The 18,805-nt window shown below is 39.6% G+C and overlaps 1 protein-coding gene across 2 annotated transcripts in view; it reads left to right on the top strand.

The window, feature by feature from the left end:
• Positions 1 to 18,805, top strand: part of LOC133455042 (membrane-associated phosphatidylinositol transfer protein 2-like) — a 113,261-nt gene that overhangs the window by 86,319 nt on the left and 8,137 nt on the right. The window contains exons 15-27 of one of the 2 annotated variants that reach the window (XM_061733857.1): positions 1,327 to 1,538; positions 1,623 to 1,798; positions 4,311 to 4,481; positions 4,586 to 4,726; positions 7,046 to 7,207; positions 7,299 to 7,556; positions 7,937 to 8,085; positions 8,610 to 8,726; positions 10,601 to 10,717; positions 11,841 to 11,989; positions 12,101 to 12,250; positions 15,075 to 15,258; positions 15,343 to 15,471. In XM_061733857.1, the coding sequence (XP_061589841.1) occupies positions 1,327 to 1,538; positions 1,623 to 1,798; positions 4,311 to 4,481; positions 4,586 to 4,726; positions 7,046 to 7,207; positions 7,299 to 7,556; positions 7,937 to 8,085; positions 8,610 to 8,726; positions 10,601 to 10,717; positions 11,841 to 11,989; positions 12,101 to 12,250; positions 15,075 to 15,258; positions 15,343 to 15,471 (2,115 nt within the window). The remainder of the gene's footprint in view (positions 1 to 1,326; positions 1,539 to 1,622; positions 1,799 to 4,310; positions 4,482 to 4,585; positions 4,727 to 7,045; positions 7,208 to 7,298; positions 7,557 to 7,936; positions 8,086 to 8,609; positions 8,727 to 10,600; positions 10,718 to 11,840; positions 11,990 to 12,100; positions 12,251 to 15,074; positions 15,259 to 15,342; positions 15,472 to 18,805) is intronic. The other variant, XM_061733858.1, reaches the window with a different exon arrangement.

An 18,805-nucleotide genomic window follows, 5' to 3' on the forward strand; every position in this document is an offset into this window, starting at 1 on the left:
CCTTTTAAAGTTTTTTGCATTTGACTTTACAGTGTGCGGGAGACCCCTTTTTTTCCTTTATTTTATATGAACAAACAAAATGCTTTGATTTAAAGTTTAAAGTGCTTTAATAGCATTGAACTTGCATGACTGTACTGACAGCCAACCATACTAGCAACTGAAATATCCTCCTATGCTATGTATGTCCATATCAGCCCATATGTAATATAGCCTACAGGTGAAGAATATGGTGTAAAAGTTAATTTATTTCAATAATTCAACTAGAATATGGTGTAAAAGTTAATTTATTTCAATAATTCAACTAGAATATGGTGTAAAAGTTAATTTATTTCAATAATTCAACTAGAATATAGTGTAAAAGTTAACTTATTTCAATAATTCAACTAGAATATGGTGTAAAAGTTAACTTATTTCAATAATTCAACTAGAATATGGTGTAAAAGTTAATTTATTTCAATAATTCAACTATAATATGGTGTAAAGGTTAATTTATTTCAATAATTCAACTAGAATATGGTGTAAAAGTTAATGAAAATACGGTACAAATCGTGTCCCGTATTAGTTCAATACGGGACGCAACATTTTGTTCTCAAATAAAGGACAATTCCGTATTTTACGGGACGGGTGGCAACCCTAGTCGGATAGTCCAGTAGATGCAAGCCTGTTGAGGAGGATGGTGTGGGAGATGGTTTCGAAGGCTGCACTCAGATCGAGGAGGATGAGAATGGATGATAGTCCGGAGTCAGCTGCCATTAGGAGGTTGTTGGTGAGCTTTAGGAGAGCGGTCTCTGCGCTATGACGTGGGCGGAAACTAAACTGGAACTGTTCAGAAAGGTTATTGCTGTGGAGATGATCATGAAGCCAGGGATGCCACTACTTTTTCCAGGATTTTTGAAAGAAAAGGTAGGTTGGAAATCGGAAGAAGGTGATTGAAGTTGTTGGAATCAGAACCAGGTTTCTTGAGAATAGGTGTTAGAGCCGCAGATTTGAAAAATGATGGAACAAAGCCAGAGGTTATGGAGGAGTGAATGATGGTTATCAGGGGCAACAGAGAGGGAAGGCATGCAGTGACTAAGAGGTTGGCAATGGATCGAGCTGGCAGGTGGATGTTTGTAATTTCAGGATGAGGTCGAAATTACAATAGAAGAGGGGAGTTGGAAACTTGAGAACTTTACACTAAAATCCAGTCTTCGTGCAGCCTAATTAACAGTAAACATCAATGTTTGTCTTGGAACTTATTAGTACTTTGGTCTTGACAAGTCCAGAACTATCAGCAATTCCTGATTCCCTGAAAATGTTCTTTGTTTACCGTTCCTTGTCTCTCAGGACACAGACCTTCTTTCTCCGGGCATCGTCATAAACAGCATCTCTCCATCCTCGCCATCCCTTGAAGGAAGCCGACATCTCAGCCGTAGCAACATCGACATTCCCCGCTGCTCCGGCCCAGATGACCCCAAGACTCAACTGCCACGCAAGCGCAGTGACTCCTCCACGTACGAACTGGACACCATCAAACACCACCAAGCATTCCTGTCCAGGTGAGACGCAGGAAAGGACACAAAATAAACCGAGATGAAATGATTTAAGCGGGCGGATATGTGATTTTGTTTTTGCCTGAAAAGTCTTCACTCCAGTGTTCTCCACGGGGATCCAGGATCACGGCGTTCCAGCAACAGCACCATGTTGGAGGGAGGCTCCTTGGGGAAGTTCGACTTCGAGGTGACTGACTTCTTCCTGTTTGGCTCTCCTCTGGGTCTGGTGCTTGCACTGAGGAAGACTGTGGTCCCCTCCTTAGATGGTAAGAAAGTTCATTTAATTTTTCTTTTCATCTTCTGTATGAGCACGTAGCATATGATTTTTTTTTCTTCCTGTGTGTGATATTTGTCCCAAGCAGCTGAGACACAGATGTCTGAGGTTATAGGTCCTGTTTCTCATGTCAGTGCGTGAAAAAGAAGAATATGTGAAAACGAGTTCATAAAGGCAAGACTCTGACTCTGCTGCATCCCTTTGACCTGCAGCTGTTTGGACAGATTTAAAAGAAAATGCACACACAGTACTATGACTCTACAAACTGATACAAAATGATTGTCTTGTAATTACTATTTTTGGCCCTTTTGGACCTGGAATTTAAACAGGTTTTTGGGTGAAGGTTTGTACCATCTGATTTACATGACATGCCCTCAACTTTGAGGATCCCAAATATTTTCATAGAGCAGCAAACAGGAAAAAATATATAGCAAATTTAACCATGCATAAATATTCACTTGCATAAAACCACTATTTTCTAGAGCTACGTTTGCCACATAACAGCAAATATGGCTCTATGAAATATGCGTCTATAAGTTTGAGCTCATCTAGCCGCTGGGATTCCTGGCCGTTCTTCTGGACTGTTCCAGCTCCTCCTTGATGGATGGTTTCTGAAAGTAAATGTCAATCTTTAATGTTTAAATGTTTCCTCAAACTGCTTGTGTTTAGCTTTTGCACAATGCTCAGGGTCATCGTCCTCCTGGAAGTTCAGCCTCCATTCCAGTCTCAAATAATTGCTAAACTGAAAAAGGTTTTCCTCAATAAAGATTTTCTGTTCATTTCTGACCAGGTTTTGAGTTCCTGCTATAAAAAAACAACAACAAAAAAAACATCCAAATTATGATACTGAAACCACCATGCTTCAATACGGGGATGGTGGCTTTGGTCTGATGAGAACTGTAATGTTTGTACCAGTTATAATATATCTTGATGACCAAAAAGTCACATTTTAGTCTCAACTGACCACAATACCTTCTTGAATACACTTGAGAGGACTCTCACATGCCTTTTGGTAAACTCATGCCAGTTTTGGCTTGTTTGAAATGTTTTTTCTTTTTTTTTTTATTGTTTTTAGATTAAATCCAGCTTTGTGGAGCTCTCCATGGTTGTCTTTAGTATTTCTGTTACCTCTCTGATTAATGTCTTCCTTGCTCAGTCCATGACCTCTCTTGGCAGCACTTTTTTGTCATATCCTTTCCATTTTTGTTATAATAGATTTCATGGTTCTCTGAAGGATTTTGAAAGTGCTGTATATTATTTATTTTTCAACCCAGTCTGACCTGTAGTAATGCAGAACCATGTCCCTGAGCTCAGAATGGTGCCACCTGTTTGGTGGTGTCGCAGACTTCCAGGTCATTTAGAAGAAGTGTGTATATATATGTATGTATGTGTGTGTGTGTGTGTGTGTGTGTGTGTGTGTGTGTGTGTGTGTGTGTGTGTGTGTGTGTGTGTATATATATATATATATATATATATATATATATATATATATATTAGGAATAGGCGATATTTAACCGTTCACGATATACCGTCAAAAAAATTCCTCACAATAAGAATTTGTCATCTTGCGGTAAAAACAATAAATTCCCCTTGATGACGTTTTTGTGTAAAGCTGATTTATAGTTCTGCGTTAAATCCACGCACAACGTACGTGAAGGAAGGAAGGAAGGAAGGTAGGAAATAAGGAAGGAAGGAAGGAAGGAAGGAAGGAAGGAAGGAAGGAAGAAAAGAGGAAGGGAAGAAGGAAGGAGAGAGCAGGAGGAAAGAAGGAAGGAAGGGAAAAAAGAAGGAAGGAAGGGAAAAAAGAAGGAAGGAAGGAAGGAAGGAAGGGAGAAAAAAGGAAGGGAAGAAGGAAGGAGATAGCAGGAGGAAAGAAGGAAGGAAGGGAAAAAAGAAGGAATGAAGGAAGGAAATGAGCCAGAAAGAAAGAAAGAAAGAAAGAAAGAAAGAAAGAAAGAAAGAAAGAAAGAAAGAAAGAAAGAAAGAAAGAAAGAAAGAAAGAAAGAAAGAAAGAAAGAAAGAAAGAAAGAAAGAAAGAAAGAAAGAAAGAAAGGAAGGAAGGAAGGAAGGAAGGAAGGAAGAAAGAAAGATAAATTCCCATTGATGACGTTTAGTAGTATTTAGTATTATTTTAGAGCAGTGTTTTGGGGGCTCCAAAGACTGAATGTGGTGATAGATTTATAGTTACAAAGGTGGAGGTGAAATGTTATTTTCTTAATCGTAATTTTTATCGTTATCGGGATAAATGGCAGAAATTATCGTGATACATTTTTTAGTCCATACCGCCCATCCCTAATATATATATATATACTTATTCTAAATGACCTGGAACACTGATATTATGAGATGTTTAGATTTCACACAGGTGGACTTTATTTAACTGATTATGTAACTTCAGCAGGTGGTCGTTAGCAGGACTATATGGCATAGTTCCCATACTTGAAATCCAAATGGAAATCCATTTGAATTCCATGCCTTTATTAATTTTTTTGTCCCTCTTCCAGTGTCGGCTCTGCGTCCAGCTTGTCAGCAGGTTTATAACCTGTTTCATCCAGCCGACCCCTCAGCCTCCCGGGTCGAGCCTCTCCTAGACAAGAGGTTTCACCTGCTGCCTCCCTTCACCATCCCCCGCTACCAGCGCTTTCCTCTCGGTGATGGACACTCGGCTCTCTTGGGTGAGACTGGATGCATCCTAAGACATTTGTCAGCAGTACAATTCACTGACGCTGCAAGTGAGTGAGTTTTATTTTTATCCCTTCGTCTGTTCTTGGCGTCTTAGTTGAAACTGTGCAGAGTAACCCTCAGCTTCTGATGGAGTCTGGAAGCGCAGCATCCCACCGCTGTCTGGAAAGCCCCATCAGCGAGACCTCCATCCCAGTCCCTGTCCTCAACTGGCCAAACTCACAGCTCCACCCAGACAGTGTGTATCAGTCTTTTATTTATATATTAGAGGTGGGTGCAATTCATCGATGTGTCGATGCATCGCGATGCGTCACGTGACGATTTGTAATCGATTATGGTCCAGTAAAAAAAAAAAAAAGTTATCCTATCCAGATTCCAGATTCCAGACTGAATAAGCTGCGGAATCATTTCATTTTCAAGAATGCACATTTCTTATTATTCACTTGAAATATGGCAGATATGTTTACACTAAATACATTTGATGGAAGTACATATCTTGTTTACTTGAATTAATGAACTCATTAAATCCAGGGCTTGACCGTTTTCAGTGTTTTCCGCCAATAGAGGGCGCTCTCATGCAAGTGCAGCTTTCCCTGGTCAAAGTTAAGTAAGTCAAAGAGAAAATGTTTACATAGTCATAAAATAAATTATTTTGTGTCTTTGAAAAATACATGTCAAATGTTCAAAAAACCTTGTTATTTACTTAATGAGTGTTGTTAGAGGAACTGAGTTGATTGATTGGCTATTTATTTACAAATGTAGCCACAGATGAAGACAAAATCAATCTTGTATGGAAAAAAGCATTAAAAATCACAATAATCGAAGAATCGTGGCACCAATAATCGAATCGAATCGACAATCGTTATAATCGAAGAATCGAAGAATCGAAGCTCCAATAATCGAAATCGAATCGAATCGTGAGGTACCCTTGTTTGCACACCCCTATTATATATTTATAGATGCGTTCAAGTAAAATAAGAAAAAAATCTACCAATTATGCCCGCAATTATTAACCCCTTGACAAACACTAATCAATAGTGTCGCTTGATTGCCAATTTTCAAAAACAAGGCCGATGTATAAAGCTGATGAGCCACACTGTGGAGATCTGGGAAAGAGTAGCAGAAACTCAGAAAAAAAAATGTACATGGTTGGTAAGCAGCATAATGGTTTCATGCTTAGAAAAGCATGACCAGGGCCGTGATTGCTTAGACAAATGCTGATGGAAAAGTTTGGGAAAGGTCAAAAGGAGCTGCACCACCGTGTCAAGGATTGTCAAGCCCCTTTTTGTTGCCACGGTGATGGATAGGTTGACAGTCAAGCTCAGACAGGTGTCTCCACAGACCAAGATGATTGCAGATGACATTGTGATGTGTAGTGAGAGCAGGTGGAAGAAAACCTGCAGAGGTGGAGATATGAGCTAGAGAGAAGAGGAGCCAAAGTCAGTTGCTGGTCAGTCAAGCAGAGCCTGGACTGGGTCCAGATAAGTAGCATGAGTTATTTGTGATAGAAGACTAGCAGCGAGCATCAAAGGAAAGGTTCTCAAGACATTGGTGAGACCAGACCTTCACTGTAGCTTGCATATGGCAGAACTGACCAAGAAGGGGGAAGCTAAAGGTAGCAGAGTTGAAGATGTTAAGACTTTCTTCACGACTAACAAGGATTGATTGGAACATCAATGGAACAGCCAGGGATGGACATCTTGCAGACAAAATGGCTGGGTTGAGATGGTTTGGACACAAATAGAAAGTATAATGAATAGAGGTGAAGGGTGCTAAAGATGTAGAGCTCACAAGGCAGGAGAAAAGAGGAAGAGATCAAGAGCTTTGTGACTTAAGGTGACATATCTCTTGAGGGATCTTGAATCAATCAATCAATTACTTTATTTGTCCCCAAGGGGGCGATTAGTTTCGCGACAGGAGAAGCACACAATGTTAAATATATAAAATTAAATATAATTAAATAAATAAAAGCTTTATTAAATTAAATACATTATTATTATTATTATTATTATTATTATTATTATTATTATTATTATTATTATTATTATTATTATTATTATTATTATTAAATAAAAGCTTCATGCATGGAAAATTGTTCCAGCTTCTCCAGACTGGGTGGTCTTCAAGCATGACATTGAACCTGAACTCCCTCTACAGATCAGTGCTCTGAGAGGGCTTCTCCTGGACCTTGATGCACGTGTCATTTAAATCTGTGAACAAATTTGTACATATGTTATGGGTCATTGTCTTTTTGAAAGACCCAGCTGCAACCTAAAGCTAGACTGGTAGCGGATTTCTGTACATTATTCCCTACAAAATCGACAATCCTTTTTTTCTTCAGTATCCCCTGCACCCAAACAATTGTCATTGTGCCCCAAGCAGTAAAACGGTCCCTAAAAGCAGCATTGTGTGCCCAGACAGCTGAGGAAATGCTGAATAGTTCATTGGGGGGGTTAATTATTTTGACTTTACTGAATATCATCTCACAGAGATCAAAGTATTGTACTGCAAGTTTAAAGTTATAATGATTAGTTTATTAATGAATTTGTCTCCACAGCTGACTCTCTTCAGTCGCATATCTTTGTGGACGGCCTGTCCCCATCGTCCCCATCTCCCGGGGTTCCTCACCTTCGCTGCAGTCGCAGGGCCAGCGAGGTCAGCATAGCCAGCCAGGTGTCGGGGGTAGCCGACTCTTACACGACTTCCAACATTGCCACAAGTAAGCTGACCTCTAGCCTCTCCACTCTGAACCACGTTTTGACAGTCTGTATGTTGACCTTCTCGTTTCCTCCCTCCGAACACTCCACCAGCAAACAAATGTGAAGTCAGCCCCACTAAAAGGCCCAGCCTGCTGTCCCACCTGCCTCTACCCTACAATAGATTTGTCTCTCGGAGCCCAAGCAATCGCTCACGCAACAAAATACGTCGGGTGTTTCCGAGACCCAATGGCGTGGAGTCTGAGCAGAGCTCGGACGTTAGCTCTGACATGACCTCGGACATGACGTCTGACATCACAAGCATCAGTTCGGTGCCCCCATCCCCTGGGTTGCGGAAGAACATAGAGCAAGGTACCCTGGGAGGTGTAGTAAGAGGACATGAAGGATGTTAGGATCCGTCCTCTTTCCCTGTACTGTGTCCTTCATCCTCTGGTCTCTTCCTCTCTGATAGTCTTCCTCAATAGTCCAATCTCCAGAAGTTGAATAGAAAATCCATGACCCTTCTTGTGCGTTTTTTCCTAATCTCAATCCCCAAACAAGAATCATTTGTAAACACAAGGAGAGAAAACTTTTAGTCGAAGCAGTTGTGTTCTTGCGAGTGTTTCAAGCCTGACGGAGCTCATCGGTGTTCATTTACTCTTGCTTTTATATCTTTTACTTTTATTTTCTAAACAACATACAGTAGATATTAACATACCAGAGGAACACCAGTGTCTCTCTTTCTGTTTTAGTTACGTCTCGCTGGTGGGGCAGTAAGAGGATGGACTACGCTCTGTACTGTCCTGATGCCCTGACAGCGTTTCCGACGGTAGCGCTGCCCCACCTCTTCCACGCCTCCTACTGGGAATCAACCGACGTCGTCTCATTCCTGCTCAGACAAGTCTGTACTGTTATTTTTTGCCATTGCAGTTCCAGTGTGTGACTTTTTTTATTGCGTTTTTCAAATTTTCATACAGGTAGTGCATTTAGTTGCAATTTGCAGTTCATGTCACTAGATGTCACTACAACGTACAAACCAGACCTTTCATTTTGTTTTAAGTTAGAGATGACTGATACTAAAGAATTTTGAAAACATTTAAATTAATAAGTTAAGAAATATGCCTATAAGTATTAAATATAAATTGATTTAGGTCATAAGCAATGTATAAAACAGTGATATAAATTAAGATGACAACTTTTTCATCTGTTTTTATTAACTTTTTTATCAATGCTTTATACATTTATATTAACAGTTAAATGTCATTTTGTAGATTCATAGTTTATCTGTATATTTATTAATGTATCCTTGTATTTATATATTTTCTTTGTTAGTGCTTGTTTCTCTAATATATATTTCTCTATTTAAGTTTACTTTTAATTAAATGATAAAACAACTTTTTCTTTAATTCCGTCTTCCGTCTGTAGGTAATGAGACACGAGAACTCCAGTATTTTGGAGCTGGATGGCAAAGAAGTATCTGAATTTACTCCGTCCAAACCTCGAGAGAAGTGGCTTCGCAAGAGGACTCATGTTAAAATTCGGGTGAGATTTCTTTCCGTCTCATGAGTTTCTGTATCTATTAATATGTAAGTTTTCCTGGAAGTAGACAGCAAAGTTTGACTTGCCTAATAATTTTTATTTGTGCACAAATGCACAATTTATGATAAATAGTCCAAAAATGGAAGATGAAAAGAAGGTTCAAGGTTTGTTTCTACAATAATTGATCCCTGTGATCTTCATGTAGCAAATGAAAGTGGTCTCTAATAAAAATCACTGCGTGGTCTCAGGAGCACTTCCAGAAATAAAATGCAGGTTAAAGCCAAATGCGAACATGTTCCAGAAATGCTGCCTGCTTGACCAGAGCTCCCTTTAAATGGGCCGAGGGTAACTGGAAAACTGTCCTGTGGTCAGGTGAATCAATATATTTTTGGAGACTATGGATCCTCATGAGTAAAGAGAAGAGGAGCCATCCGGCTTGTTATCAGCACTCAGTTTAAAAGTCTGCCTGATGGTATGAGGACACATTAGTGCAGCTCATTCATTTGGAAAGGAAACATCAATGCTGAAAGGCATCTACGGGTTTTCATAGAGACGTCTGCTCCCGACCAGACGTCTCTTTCAGAGAGGACCTTGCATCTTTTTTTTTTTTTATATACTTTTTATTTTGTCTTTTTCAAGTTACACAGAAAGGAAAGAGAAGGAAAAAAAAAATTATAATAATAAAAATAAAAAAATGATAGTAACAATCATAACATAACTACCTGGGGGAGATGTAATATTTTGCCATTCTTTTCTTTCCCTTCTTTAAGGGCATGGCTGGGATTTGACCTTAAATGTAGACCATTTTTGCCACTTTTGAGCAAAATCCCTTCCTCTAATTCTCAAACAAAAAGTAAATTTTTCCATGGCGTATATTTCTTCAACAATGTCGAGCCATTGTCTCAGTCCTGGGGGATCGCTTCTCATCCAGAGTCTTGTCAGGGCCTTCTTAGCAGCAACAGTCAATATTTTGAAGAGGTAGATGTCTCTCTTTTCAGTGACTTCAACGGGCATAAGTCCCAGATATACAGTCCTTGGATCTTTAAGGACCTTGCATCTTTTCAGCAAAGCAATGCTTACATTACAAACACATGACGTTATAGAAGGAGTTTCAGCACTGAACCGTCCTGCCTACAGTCCAGACCTTTCCCCAGCTGAGAACATTTGATGCATCATAAAGCAAAACATGCAACAAAGACTTCCCAGGACTGTTGGTCAGGTATCAGACGAGAATAGGACGACATTGTTCACCCAGTGAACAATGTGGATCAGTGACGATCAGAGGCCATTATTCTGCAGTTGGGAGGTCAGTGTGGCTGATCCGTTTGCTCACAGTGCGTCACAGTGTCCTTGTCCAGGACTCCCGATGTCCTCAGCGTGGTGTTATGATCACATGGCACATCGTGTGTCAACAGCCAAATAGGAACGATCATATCCTTTAATTCACAAAGGAATCTGGTCATAGTTGTGTAAATAGTGACCTTGCGAGATCTCCGATCTTTACAGGACTCTGCTTTATAGAAACTTTATGAAGTATATGCAGCCAGTCATCCAGTGTTTAGTCAACATTAAACACCAGAAGAATCATTGAAAAAATTGATTTTTATTCATTTTTGAATAGTTTTATTGTAATATGAGGAGATGAGAGGAGCCAGGGATGACTTTCTTCCCTGGAGTAACCGTGTATGCTTTAAAGAGGAGCATAAGTGTTAATCAAGTCAGAATTTTCTCTAAGTGATCATGAAACATTCCCGTCCTGAGATGGTACCTCTATAAATCATAAAAAAGATTTCCCTGTCAGGATTGTGACTACAAGGGGAATCAGCTTCCAGACGTTCTGCTGAAAACGATTCCCTGTTGTGTCCTCTTCCTCTCAGAATGTGACGGCGAACCACCGTGTGAATGACACCGTGTTCACAGAGGACGGCGTGCAGACGGTGACGGGACGTTTCATGTACGGTCCTTTGGACATGGTCACTCTCACAGGAGAGAAGGTGAAGAATGAACCTTTTTGAATTGAATTGAATTGAGTTTTTTACAAATAATTAAAAAACACAAATACAGATAATAAACGAGGTTTGTAAAATGGGACTCCCCAGAAGCTACTGTAGCTTATGAATAGGGGCCCAGTCACACACAGCAGAACGACTATAAATTACACATATACATACAGTATAATAACCTTATATCCCTATAACCTAAATAAGAGGAAAAAAAAAGATCTCCTAGATACAAATATATTCTTATAAAAATAATACATCAGGTATTAGTACATAAAAAATTTAACAAGAAACATAATTTAATAATAATTTTTGTTTTAATCTTTTTTTTAAAATTGAGAGAGATCCAGACTCTTTTATAGTACTACCAAGCTCATTCCAAATTTTTGGACCTTTGCAGGTTACACTAAAACTTGTACATTTTAGTTTCCTTTTCTTTCCCTTTAAAAGTTGTTTTCCCCTTGTGGTGTGTTCATGAGTGGGAACAGAAATGGGGATGAGATGACAGAGTCTATCATTGAGTCTAAAAACTACATTATACATTACACAGGCATTGTGGAAAATGTTATACTCAGTAAGTTTCAGAAGCTTAAAACCATAAAAAAGAGGATCAGAGGGAGCATTAAATTTGCTCCATGATATAACGCGAATCACTTTCTTTTGTAAAATCTGTAGTTTGTCCACATAACTTGGATATGTATTACACCATAAAACATTACAATAATTTAAATGAGGCTCAAATAGAGACCGGTACAGCGTTAGGAGAGCTTCAAGAGGAAGAAAATCTCTCAGTCTATAAAATAAGCCGACATATTTTGATAATTTCTTTGTTAATTCATCAATATGTTTCCTTAAGTTTAAAAATTCATCCACATATATTCCTAAAAATTTAATAAATTCTACCCTCTCGATAGCTCTACCATTTATCACTATCTGTATATTTTCAATATTACTTCGGTTTCTATTTGAGCGAAACAAAACATAGTTAGTTTTATTAATATTTAAAGATAATTTATTGCATTTATTTAGATGCATTTCATCTGTGGAGACCCAAAAAGCCAGGGTTACGTAATCACATCACGGCAGCGTCAGTGACACGGCATCCTTTTCCCTTCAGATTGACATCCACATCATGACCCAGCCTCCCTCTGGAGACTGGGTGTTGTTCAGCACAGAGCTCACCAACAGCAGTGGACGCGTCTCTTATGTAATCCCAGAGAGCAAAAGGCTGGGTATTGGAGTGTATCCTGTCAAAATGGTGGCCAGGTATCTGGACTGTAATTATTTGAATCCCACAACAAAGCATGCGCTTCTAACTCCAAGTTCATAATGACTCTTCTTCTCATCTTTTCTTTCCCTCTGCCGTTTGTCTACCAGAGGGGACCATACGTTCGCAGACAGCTATCTCACCATCATTCCTAAAGGGACAGAGTTTGTGGTTTTCAGTATTGACGGGTCCTTTGCTGCCAGTGTGTCCATCATGGGGAGCGACCCCAAAGTCCGAGCTGGGGCCGTGGACGTGGTCAGGTAGGAAGAACCCCTGCACACCATCAGACCTAGACATATAACCAGTGCTCGAGTTGAGGGGGGATGAGGGGGGATGGCATCCCCCCTGAAATAAAAACGGTCAAAATCGTCCCCCCTGTAAAACTGCCATCCCCCCTTTCCATCCCTTATGTAATTTCATCAATGAATGTGGTTTTACTGCTATTTCAACATTTACAGTCATCACCAGAAAAATAACATTTGACAATTTTCACCTGTTTAGGGTAAATTTTCACTTGAAATAAGTAGGAAAAATCTGCCAGTGGGACAAGATTTATCTTCTCATTACAAGTAGAAAAAATCTTGTTCCACTGGCAGATTTTTCTACTTATTTCAAGTGAAAATCTACTTGAAACACGTGAAAATTGTTGTTTTTTCCAGTGATGAGTCTTGTTTTAAGTGTAATGAGATTTCTTTACTAAAATGAGACATTTTAACTAGAAATAAGACAAATATTCTTGTTAAGATTTTGAGTTTTTGCAGTGAACCATTTTACTTATCCTGTGAAGGACAGAGTCATATTGATAAGTTCAGAAAACTGTTTTTTATTTTTGTGTTTTGATATATTTGATGTAAGCCCAGTGGATATTTAAAGCTTACAGAAGGCTGCATTTAACTGCTGCTATGTCATTCCTGCAGTATTTCTGCAGGTGTTTTGGTCAGTGCTATTATTTGTAATATATTATATTATTTGTAATGAGCACAAATTATCTGTTCCTATATGATAAAATCCACCATCCCCCCTGATTCTTTTTTACAACTCGAGTACTGCATATAACACCTGCAGCCTGCAGTTTCTCCAGACTGGAGCGGTTCCTCAGCCAGAAGGAGGCTGAGTTGGGTTCACTCGGCAGGTCTGGGACAGCAGCAGTAAATGTGTAACGTTCCCAAGTTCCAAGCTTGGAAAATGTTTGCCTAATTAGGAAATAAAATAAATCAAAAATCTGAACGCAATTCACACTGTAATTCCGACTGTAAAGAGAAGGTCAAGGTACCTCATGATGTCACACAGCTTCACTGACATCAGAGGACATTTTCCAACAGGCTCCATCATAATCAATCAGCCACAACTGCGTTCGAGCATGAAAACATCTTAGAAGTACATTTTGTTTCGCAGTGCTGTATTTCAGAGCTGCGCGATGGTGAGAAATGCACTCTGGGATACTTCACAGTTAAATCTCAGCTGTATACATCCACAACTTCAGCTGTGACCGGTGACATTTCAAAGGTTCAAGAGAAATGCAGACGAGATGACAACTGAGGAACACGCAACTCCCGCCAGCGTTAAACACGTGAACTGAACAACAGAACCGTGGGAAGAAAGTGCTCACTGTGTTACCAAACTATTCAGACATATTTACGGTTCTAGCTCTTGACTCTTGACCTTGACTTAATTTTGCTGGATGTATGAGACTCTTGTACCCTTGCATTTACGTCTGATTCTCTGATCCCCTCCGGGATGACTGAACTTCTCACTTCACCAGAGGAAATTCAAATCATAATCCCATTGTTCATCTTTATGGTCGTCGGTGACCGTAGATGAGGGTCGGCACTTAAATCGACTGCTAAACAGCAATCCTTGCCTTTTGTCTCAGCTGCTTCCTCAATATAACAGTCTTCATTACCACAGATGCCACACTCATCCACCTGTCAATCACCCGCTCTATTCTTCTCTTGCTCGTGAAGAAGACCCCAACTTACTTAAAACCTCCATCTGAGGCAGCACCTCACACCCAACTCAAAAGAAAGTTGAAGATCACTATGAGATGGGGGCAACAAGGCTACATCATCTGCACAAAGCAGAGATGGAAACCTTAGGACACTAAAGGTTAAAGGTTATGAACGTAACGGTTATAAATGGGAGGTTTATTACGGATATTTTTGAAGATCAGTCAGACTCTTCTCAAACACTTCAGGGTCAACATTGCCAGAGATGCCGAGGAGTGTAATTCATCTATAACTGGAACACACTGCACATATTTAAGACTTTTTAAATGCCTTATAGTCAGTACTCGAGTTGTAAAAAGAAATCAGGGGGGATGGTGGATTTTATCATATGGGGACAGATAATTTGTGCTGATTACAAATAATATAATATATTACAAATAATAGCACTGACCAAAACACCTACAGAAATACTGCAGGAATGACATAGCAGCAGTTAAATGCAGCCTTCTGTAAGCTTTAAATATCCACTGGGCTTACATCAAATACATCAAAACACAACAATAAAAAACAGTTTCTGAACTTATCAATATGACTCTGTCCTTCACAGGATAAGTAAAATGGATCACTGAAAAAACTCAAAATCTTAACAAGAATATTAGTCTTATTTCTAGTTAAAATGTCTCATTTTAGTAAAAAAATCTAATTACACTTTAAACAAGACTCATCACTGGAAAAAACAACAATTTTCACCTGTTTAGAGTAGATTTTCACTTAAAATAAGTACAAAAATCTGCCAGTGGAACAAGATTTTTTTGCTTGTAATGAGAAGATAAATCTTGTCCCACTGCAAGATTTTTCTACTTATTTCAAGTGAAAATTTACTTGAAACCGGTAAAAATAGTCAAGTTATTTTTCTGGTGTTATTTTTCTGGTGATGACTCTAAATGTTGAAATAGCAGTAAAACCACATTCATTGATGAAATGACATAAGGGAGGGAAAGGAGGGATGGCAGTTTTACAGGGGGGATGATTTGGACTGTTTTTTATTTCATCCCCCCTCAACTCGAGTACTGCTTATAGTCAGATCTTTATATTGTAAGGCTGTGGACACCGTGTCACACTTCTCTCTTTAACTCAGGTACTGGCAGGACTTGGGCTACCTGATAGTTTACGTCACAGGTCGTCCTGACATGCAGAAGCAGCGTGTGGTGGCCTGGCTCTCCCAGCATAACTTTCCCCACGGCGTCGTCTCCTTCTGCGATGGGCTGGTTCACGACCCACTCAGACACAAGGCCAACTTTCTCAAATCCCTCATCAACGAGGTAAGGGAGGGCGGGCGGGAGTCTGTAGCAATGCAACACAGTGCTCTCAATCTCTAAAACGCTGACCTGGCTCCTTTTATCCAGGCCCACATGCGGATCTTTGCAGCCTACGGCTCCACCAAGGACATCTCTGTGTACACGTCCATGGGCCTGTCTCCCTCTCAAATCTACATCGTGGGAAGGCCCACGAAGAAGATGCAGCACCAGTGTCAGGTATGTTTAGATTCAGTGTAATAAAAGCCACCAGACAGTTTCTCGGGACGCAAGTGTTTATAAAATCAGATGAACCGTTAAAGGGCTTGATTATTAAAGTTGTCATTTCATATGTTGACTATAGGAATGGGTGATATTTTACCGTTCACGATAAACCGTCAAAAAAATTCCCCACGGTAAGAATTTGTCATCTCACGATAAAAACAATAAATTCCTGTTGATGACGTTTTTGTGTAAAACTGATTTATGGTTCTGTGTTAAATCCACAACGTGAAGGAAGGAAGGAAGGAAGGAAGGAAGGAAGGAAGGAAGGAAGGAAGGAAGGAAGGAAGGAAGGAAGGAAGGAAGGAAGGAAGGAAGGAAGGAAGGAAGGAAGGAAGGAAGGAAGGAAGGAAGGAAGGAAGGAAGGAAGGAAGGAAGGAAGGAAGGAAGGAAGGAAGGAAGGAAGGAAGGAAGGAAGGAAGGAAGGAAGGAAGGAAGGAAGGAAGGAAGGAAGGAAGGAAGGAAGGAAGGAAGGAAGGAAGGAAGGAAGGAAGGAAGGAAGGAAGGAAGGAAGGAAGGAAGGAAGGAAGGAAGGAAGGAAGGAAGGAAGGAAGGAAGGAAGGAAGGAAGGAAGGAAGGAAGGAAGGAAGGAAGGAAGGAAGGAAGGAAGGAAGGAAGGAAGGAAGGAAGGAAGGAAGGAAGGAAGGAAGGAAGGAAGGAAGGAAGGAAGGAAGGAAGGAAGGAAGGAAGGAAGGAAGGAAGGAAGGAAGGAAGGAAGGAAGGAAGGAAGGAAGGAAGGAAGGATAAATTTACGTGTTTGTGTAACAAACATGGCGGATCTGAGAGAGAGATAGATTTATAGTTACAAAGGTGGAGTTGAATTGGTATTTTTTTTATCGTTATCGGGATAAATGCCAGAAATTATCGTGATACATTTTTTAGTCCATACCGCCCAGCCCTAGTTGACTATTACTGTGAAGCTTCCCTTAAACGTTACGTAATCAACATTTTTGGTCCTTCAAGGAAAATGAAAGTCAGACATGTGAGTCGGTAGGAAATACTTACAGCTGCTACACTTTATAAAAATTTGGAGATCATGCAAAGAGCACAAAATATGCTGATTAGTTTGAAACCGTTGTCAAAAGTAATTAAGCTGATTCCAAATAATTTAGTTACCCTGCAAAGTGCGTTCCAGTGTAAAGTGGCATGCATTGGAAAAACATAAAGTAAGTAAAAGTACACCGCTGTTTTAATTACAGTCCCGTACAGAAGTTAGTACCCTCTTTGTCAGTTCTTTTTTTTTTTTGTGTTACGACACATTTAAAATCGTCTGATTGTAGTAGTTCTTAGGTTTTAGGCAAACACAATCTCAGATGAACTGATCGAAATTGGGCTACTGTGGGTTGAAGGAAGAGGAGAGGAGGAAGGCGTGTCCATAGACAGAGAGAGAAGAGGATGCAGAGGATAGGGGTAAATGGAGACGGATGACTTGCTGTAGCAAAAGGGAAAGAAGAAGAACCTCAGGGTTCCCATTAGGAATGGGCGATATTTTACCGTTCACGATATACCGTCAAAAAAATTCCTCACGATAAGAATTTGTCATCTCGCAGTAAAAACGATAAATTCCCGTTGATGACGTTTTTGTGTAAAGCTGATTTATGGTGTTAAATCCACGCACAACGTGAAGGAAGGAAGGAAGGAAGGAAGGAAGGAAGGAAGGAAGGAAGGAAGGAAGGAAGGAAGGAAGGAAGGAAGGAAGGAAGGAAGGAAGGAAGGAAGGAAGGAAGGAAGGAAGGAAGGAAGGAAGGAAGGAAGGAAGGAAGGAAGGAAGGAAGGAAGGAAGGAAGGAAGGAAGGAAGGAAGGAAGGAAGGAAGGAAGGAAGGAAGGAAGGAAGGAAGGAAGGAAGGAAGGAAGGAAGGAAGGAAGGAAGGAAGGAGTAAGGAGAGAGCAAGGAAAGAAAGAAAGAAAAATTCCCGTTGATGACGTTTTTGTGTAACAAACATGGCAGATCTGAGAGCGAGATAGATTTATAGTTGAAAAGGTGGAGTTGAATTGGTATTTTTTTTATCGTTATCGGGATAAATGCCAGAAATTATCGTGATAAATTTTTTTGTCTATACCGCCCATCCCTAGTTCCCATCAAATTTAAATGCAAATGTTAAAGTTCATCACATCACAATGAAAAGGAGTACTTTTTCTTTAGTAGGGTGGCCAGAAGAAATTTCAGGAGACACATTGTCAAGCACGGTGGTGGAGGGATGATGATGATGATCATTTTTTTTTAGATTTTTTTTTTAATCTGCTTGTTTTGGTTTTTGTGGCACCTCATAGTTGGTGAGCCCACCTCTAACTCCTCTGTGTATGGGAGTATTTTAAAAAGTGATGTGAGGCCGTCTGTCCAACAGCCAAAGCTTGGTTGACAGTAGGTCATGTGACAGGCCAAATACCTGAAACTAGGCAGCAAATCTGCATCAGAATGACTGAAAATTGAAATTATGGAGTTTTTTTTTTTATGTACTCAGGCCAGACCCACTATGATCAGATGGTTTTTGTTGTGTCTTTAAGAAAAAAAATATAGGACTAAAGGAGGGAGCACTAACATTCACATTAGGGCTGTTCGATTAATCGATTTTAAATCGTAATCGTGATTATGTAATTAGAACGATGTTAAAACGTGAAAATCGATTTTTCCACTTTTTTTTTTTTTTTTTTTTTTTTTTTTACTTTGTCTGCACACATATTAATGATTGATACCATATTAATGATTGATGGAAATACCTCTCAATACCTGCGACAAGTGCCCCATGGGAGAGGCTCTTTAGTGTAGGAGGGGGCGTTGGAACATGCCACCGGTAGACCGGCTCGTGTTCCTTGATAAAAACTTGCAAATGTGAATAGCAAATGTAATGACTGACATTACACACCTCTACCTCCTTCATGGGTTGCATTATTATTTAGCATGCAAAGACCCAGTTTAGTTTAATTAGAAAATGTCTTGTTTTATTTAATTGGAAATATAACTTACTGTATGTTTGCAAGTGCTGATTTGCTGATTTTTTTTTCAGAGATAAAACTTTATATTTTATTATATTTTTTAAAACTTTTTTTCAACTTATTTTACAGAGTTTTGCACTTTATTCATTCATTTTTGGTTTAATAAGAGCAAAGTTTGCACTTAAAGCCCAATGGGGCAAATGTTTTTTTTTTTTTTTTTTATTTATTTCGTTTATTTCGGCATGTTTATATAGACACATTTCATCTCCAGAACATTATACATTGCATACTCAGCACATGACGAAAAGGGTACGGGAGAAGCTGACGCTTATCAAAGTCCCGCCCCGTTCTATGTAA

Source organism: Cololabis saira, chromosome 11, assembly GCF_033807715.1.
Source record: "Cololabis saira isolate AMF1-May2022 chromosome 11, fColSai1.1, whole genome shotgun sequence".
Classification (NCBI taxonomy): Eukaryota; Metazoa; Chordata; class Actinopteri; order Beloniformes; family Belonidae; genus Cololabis; species Cololabis saira.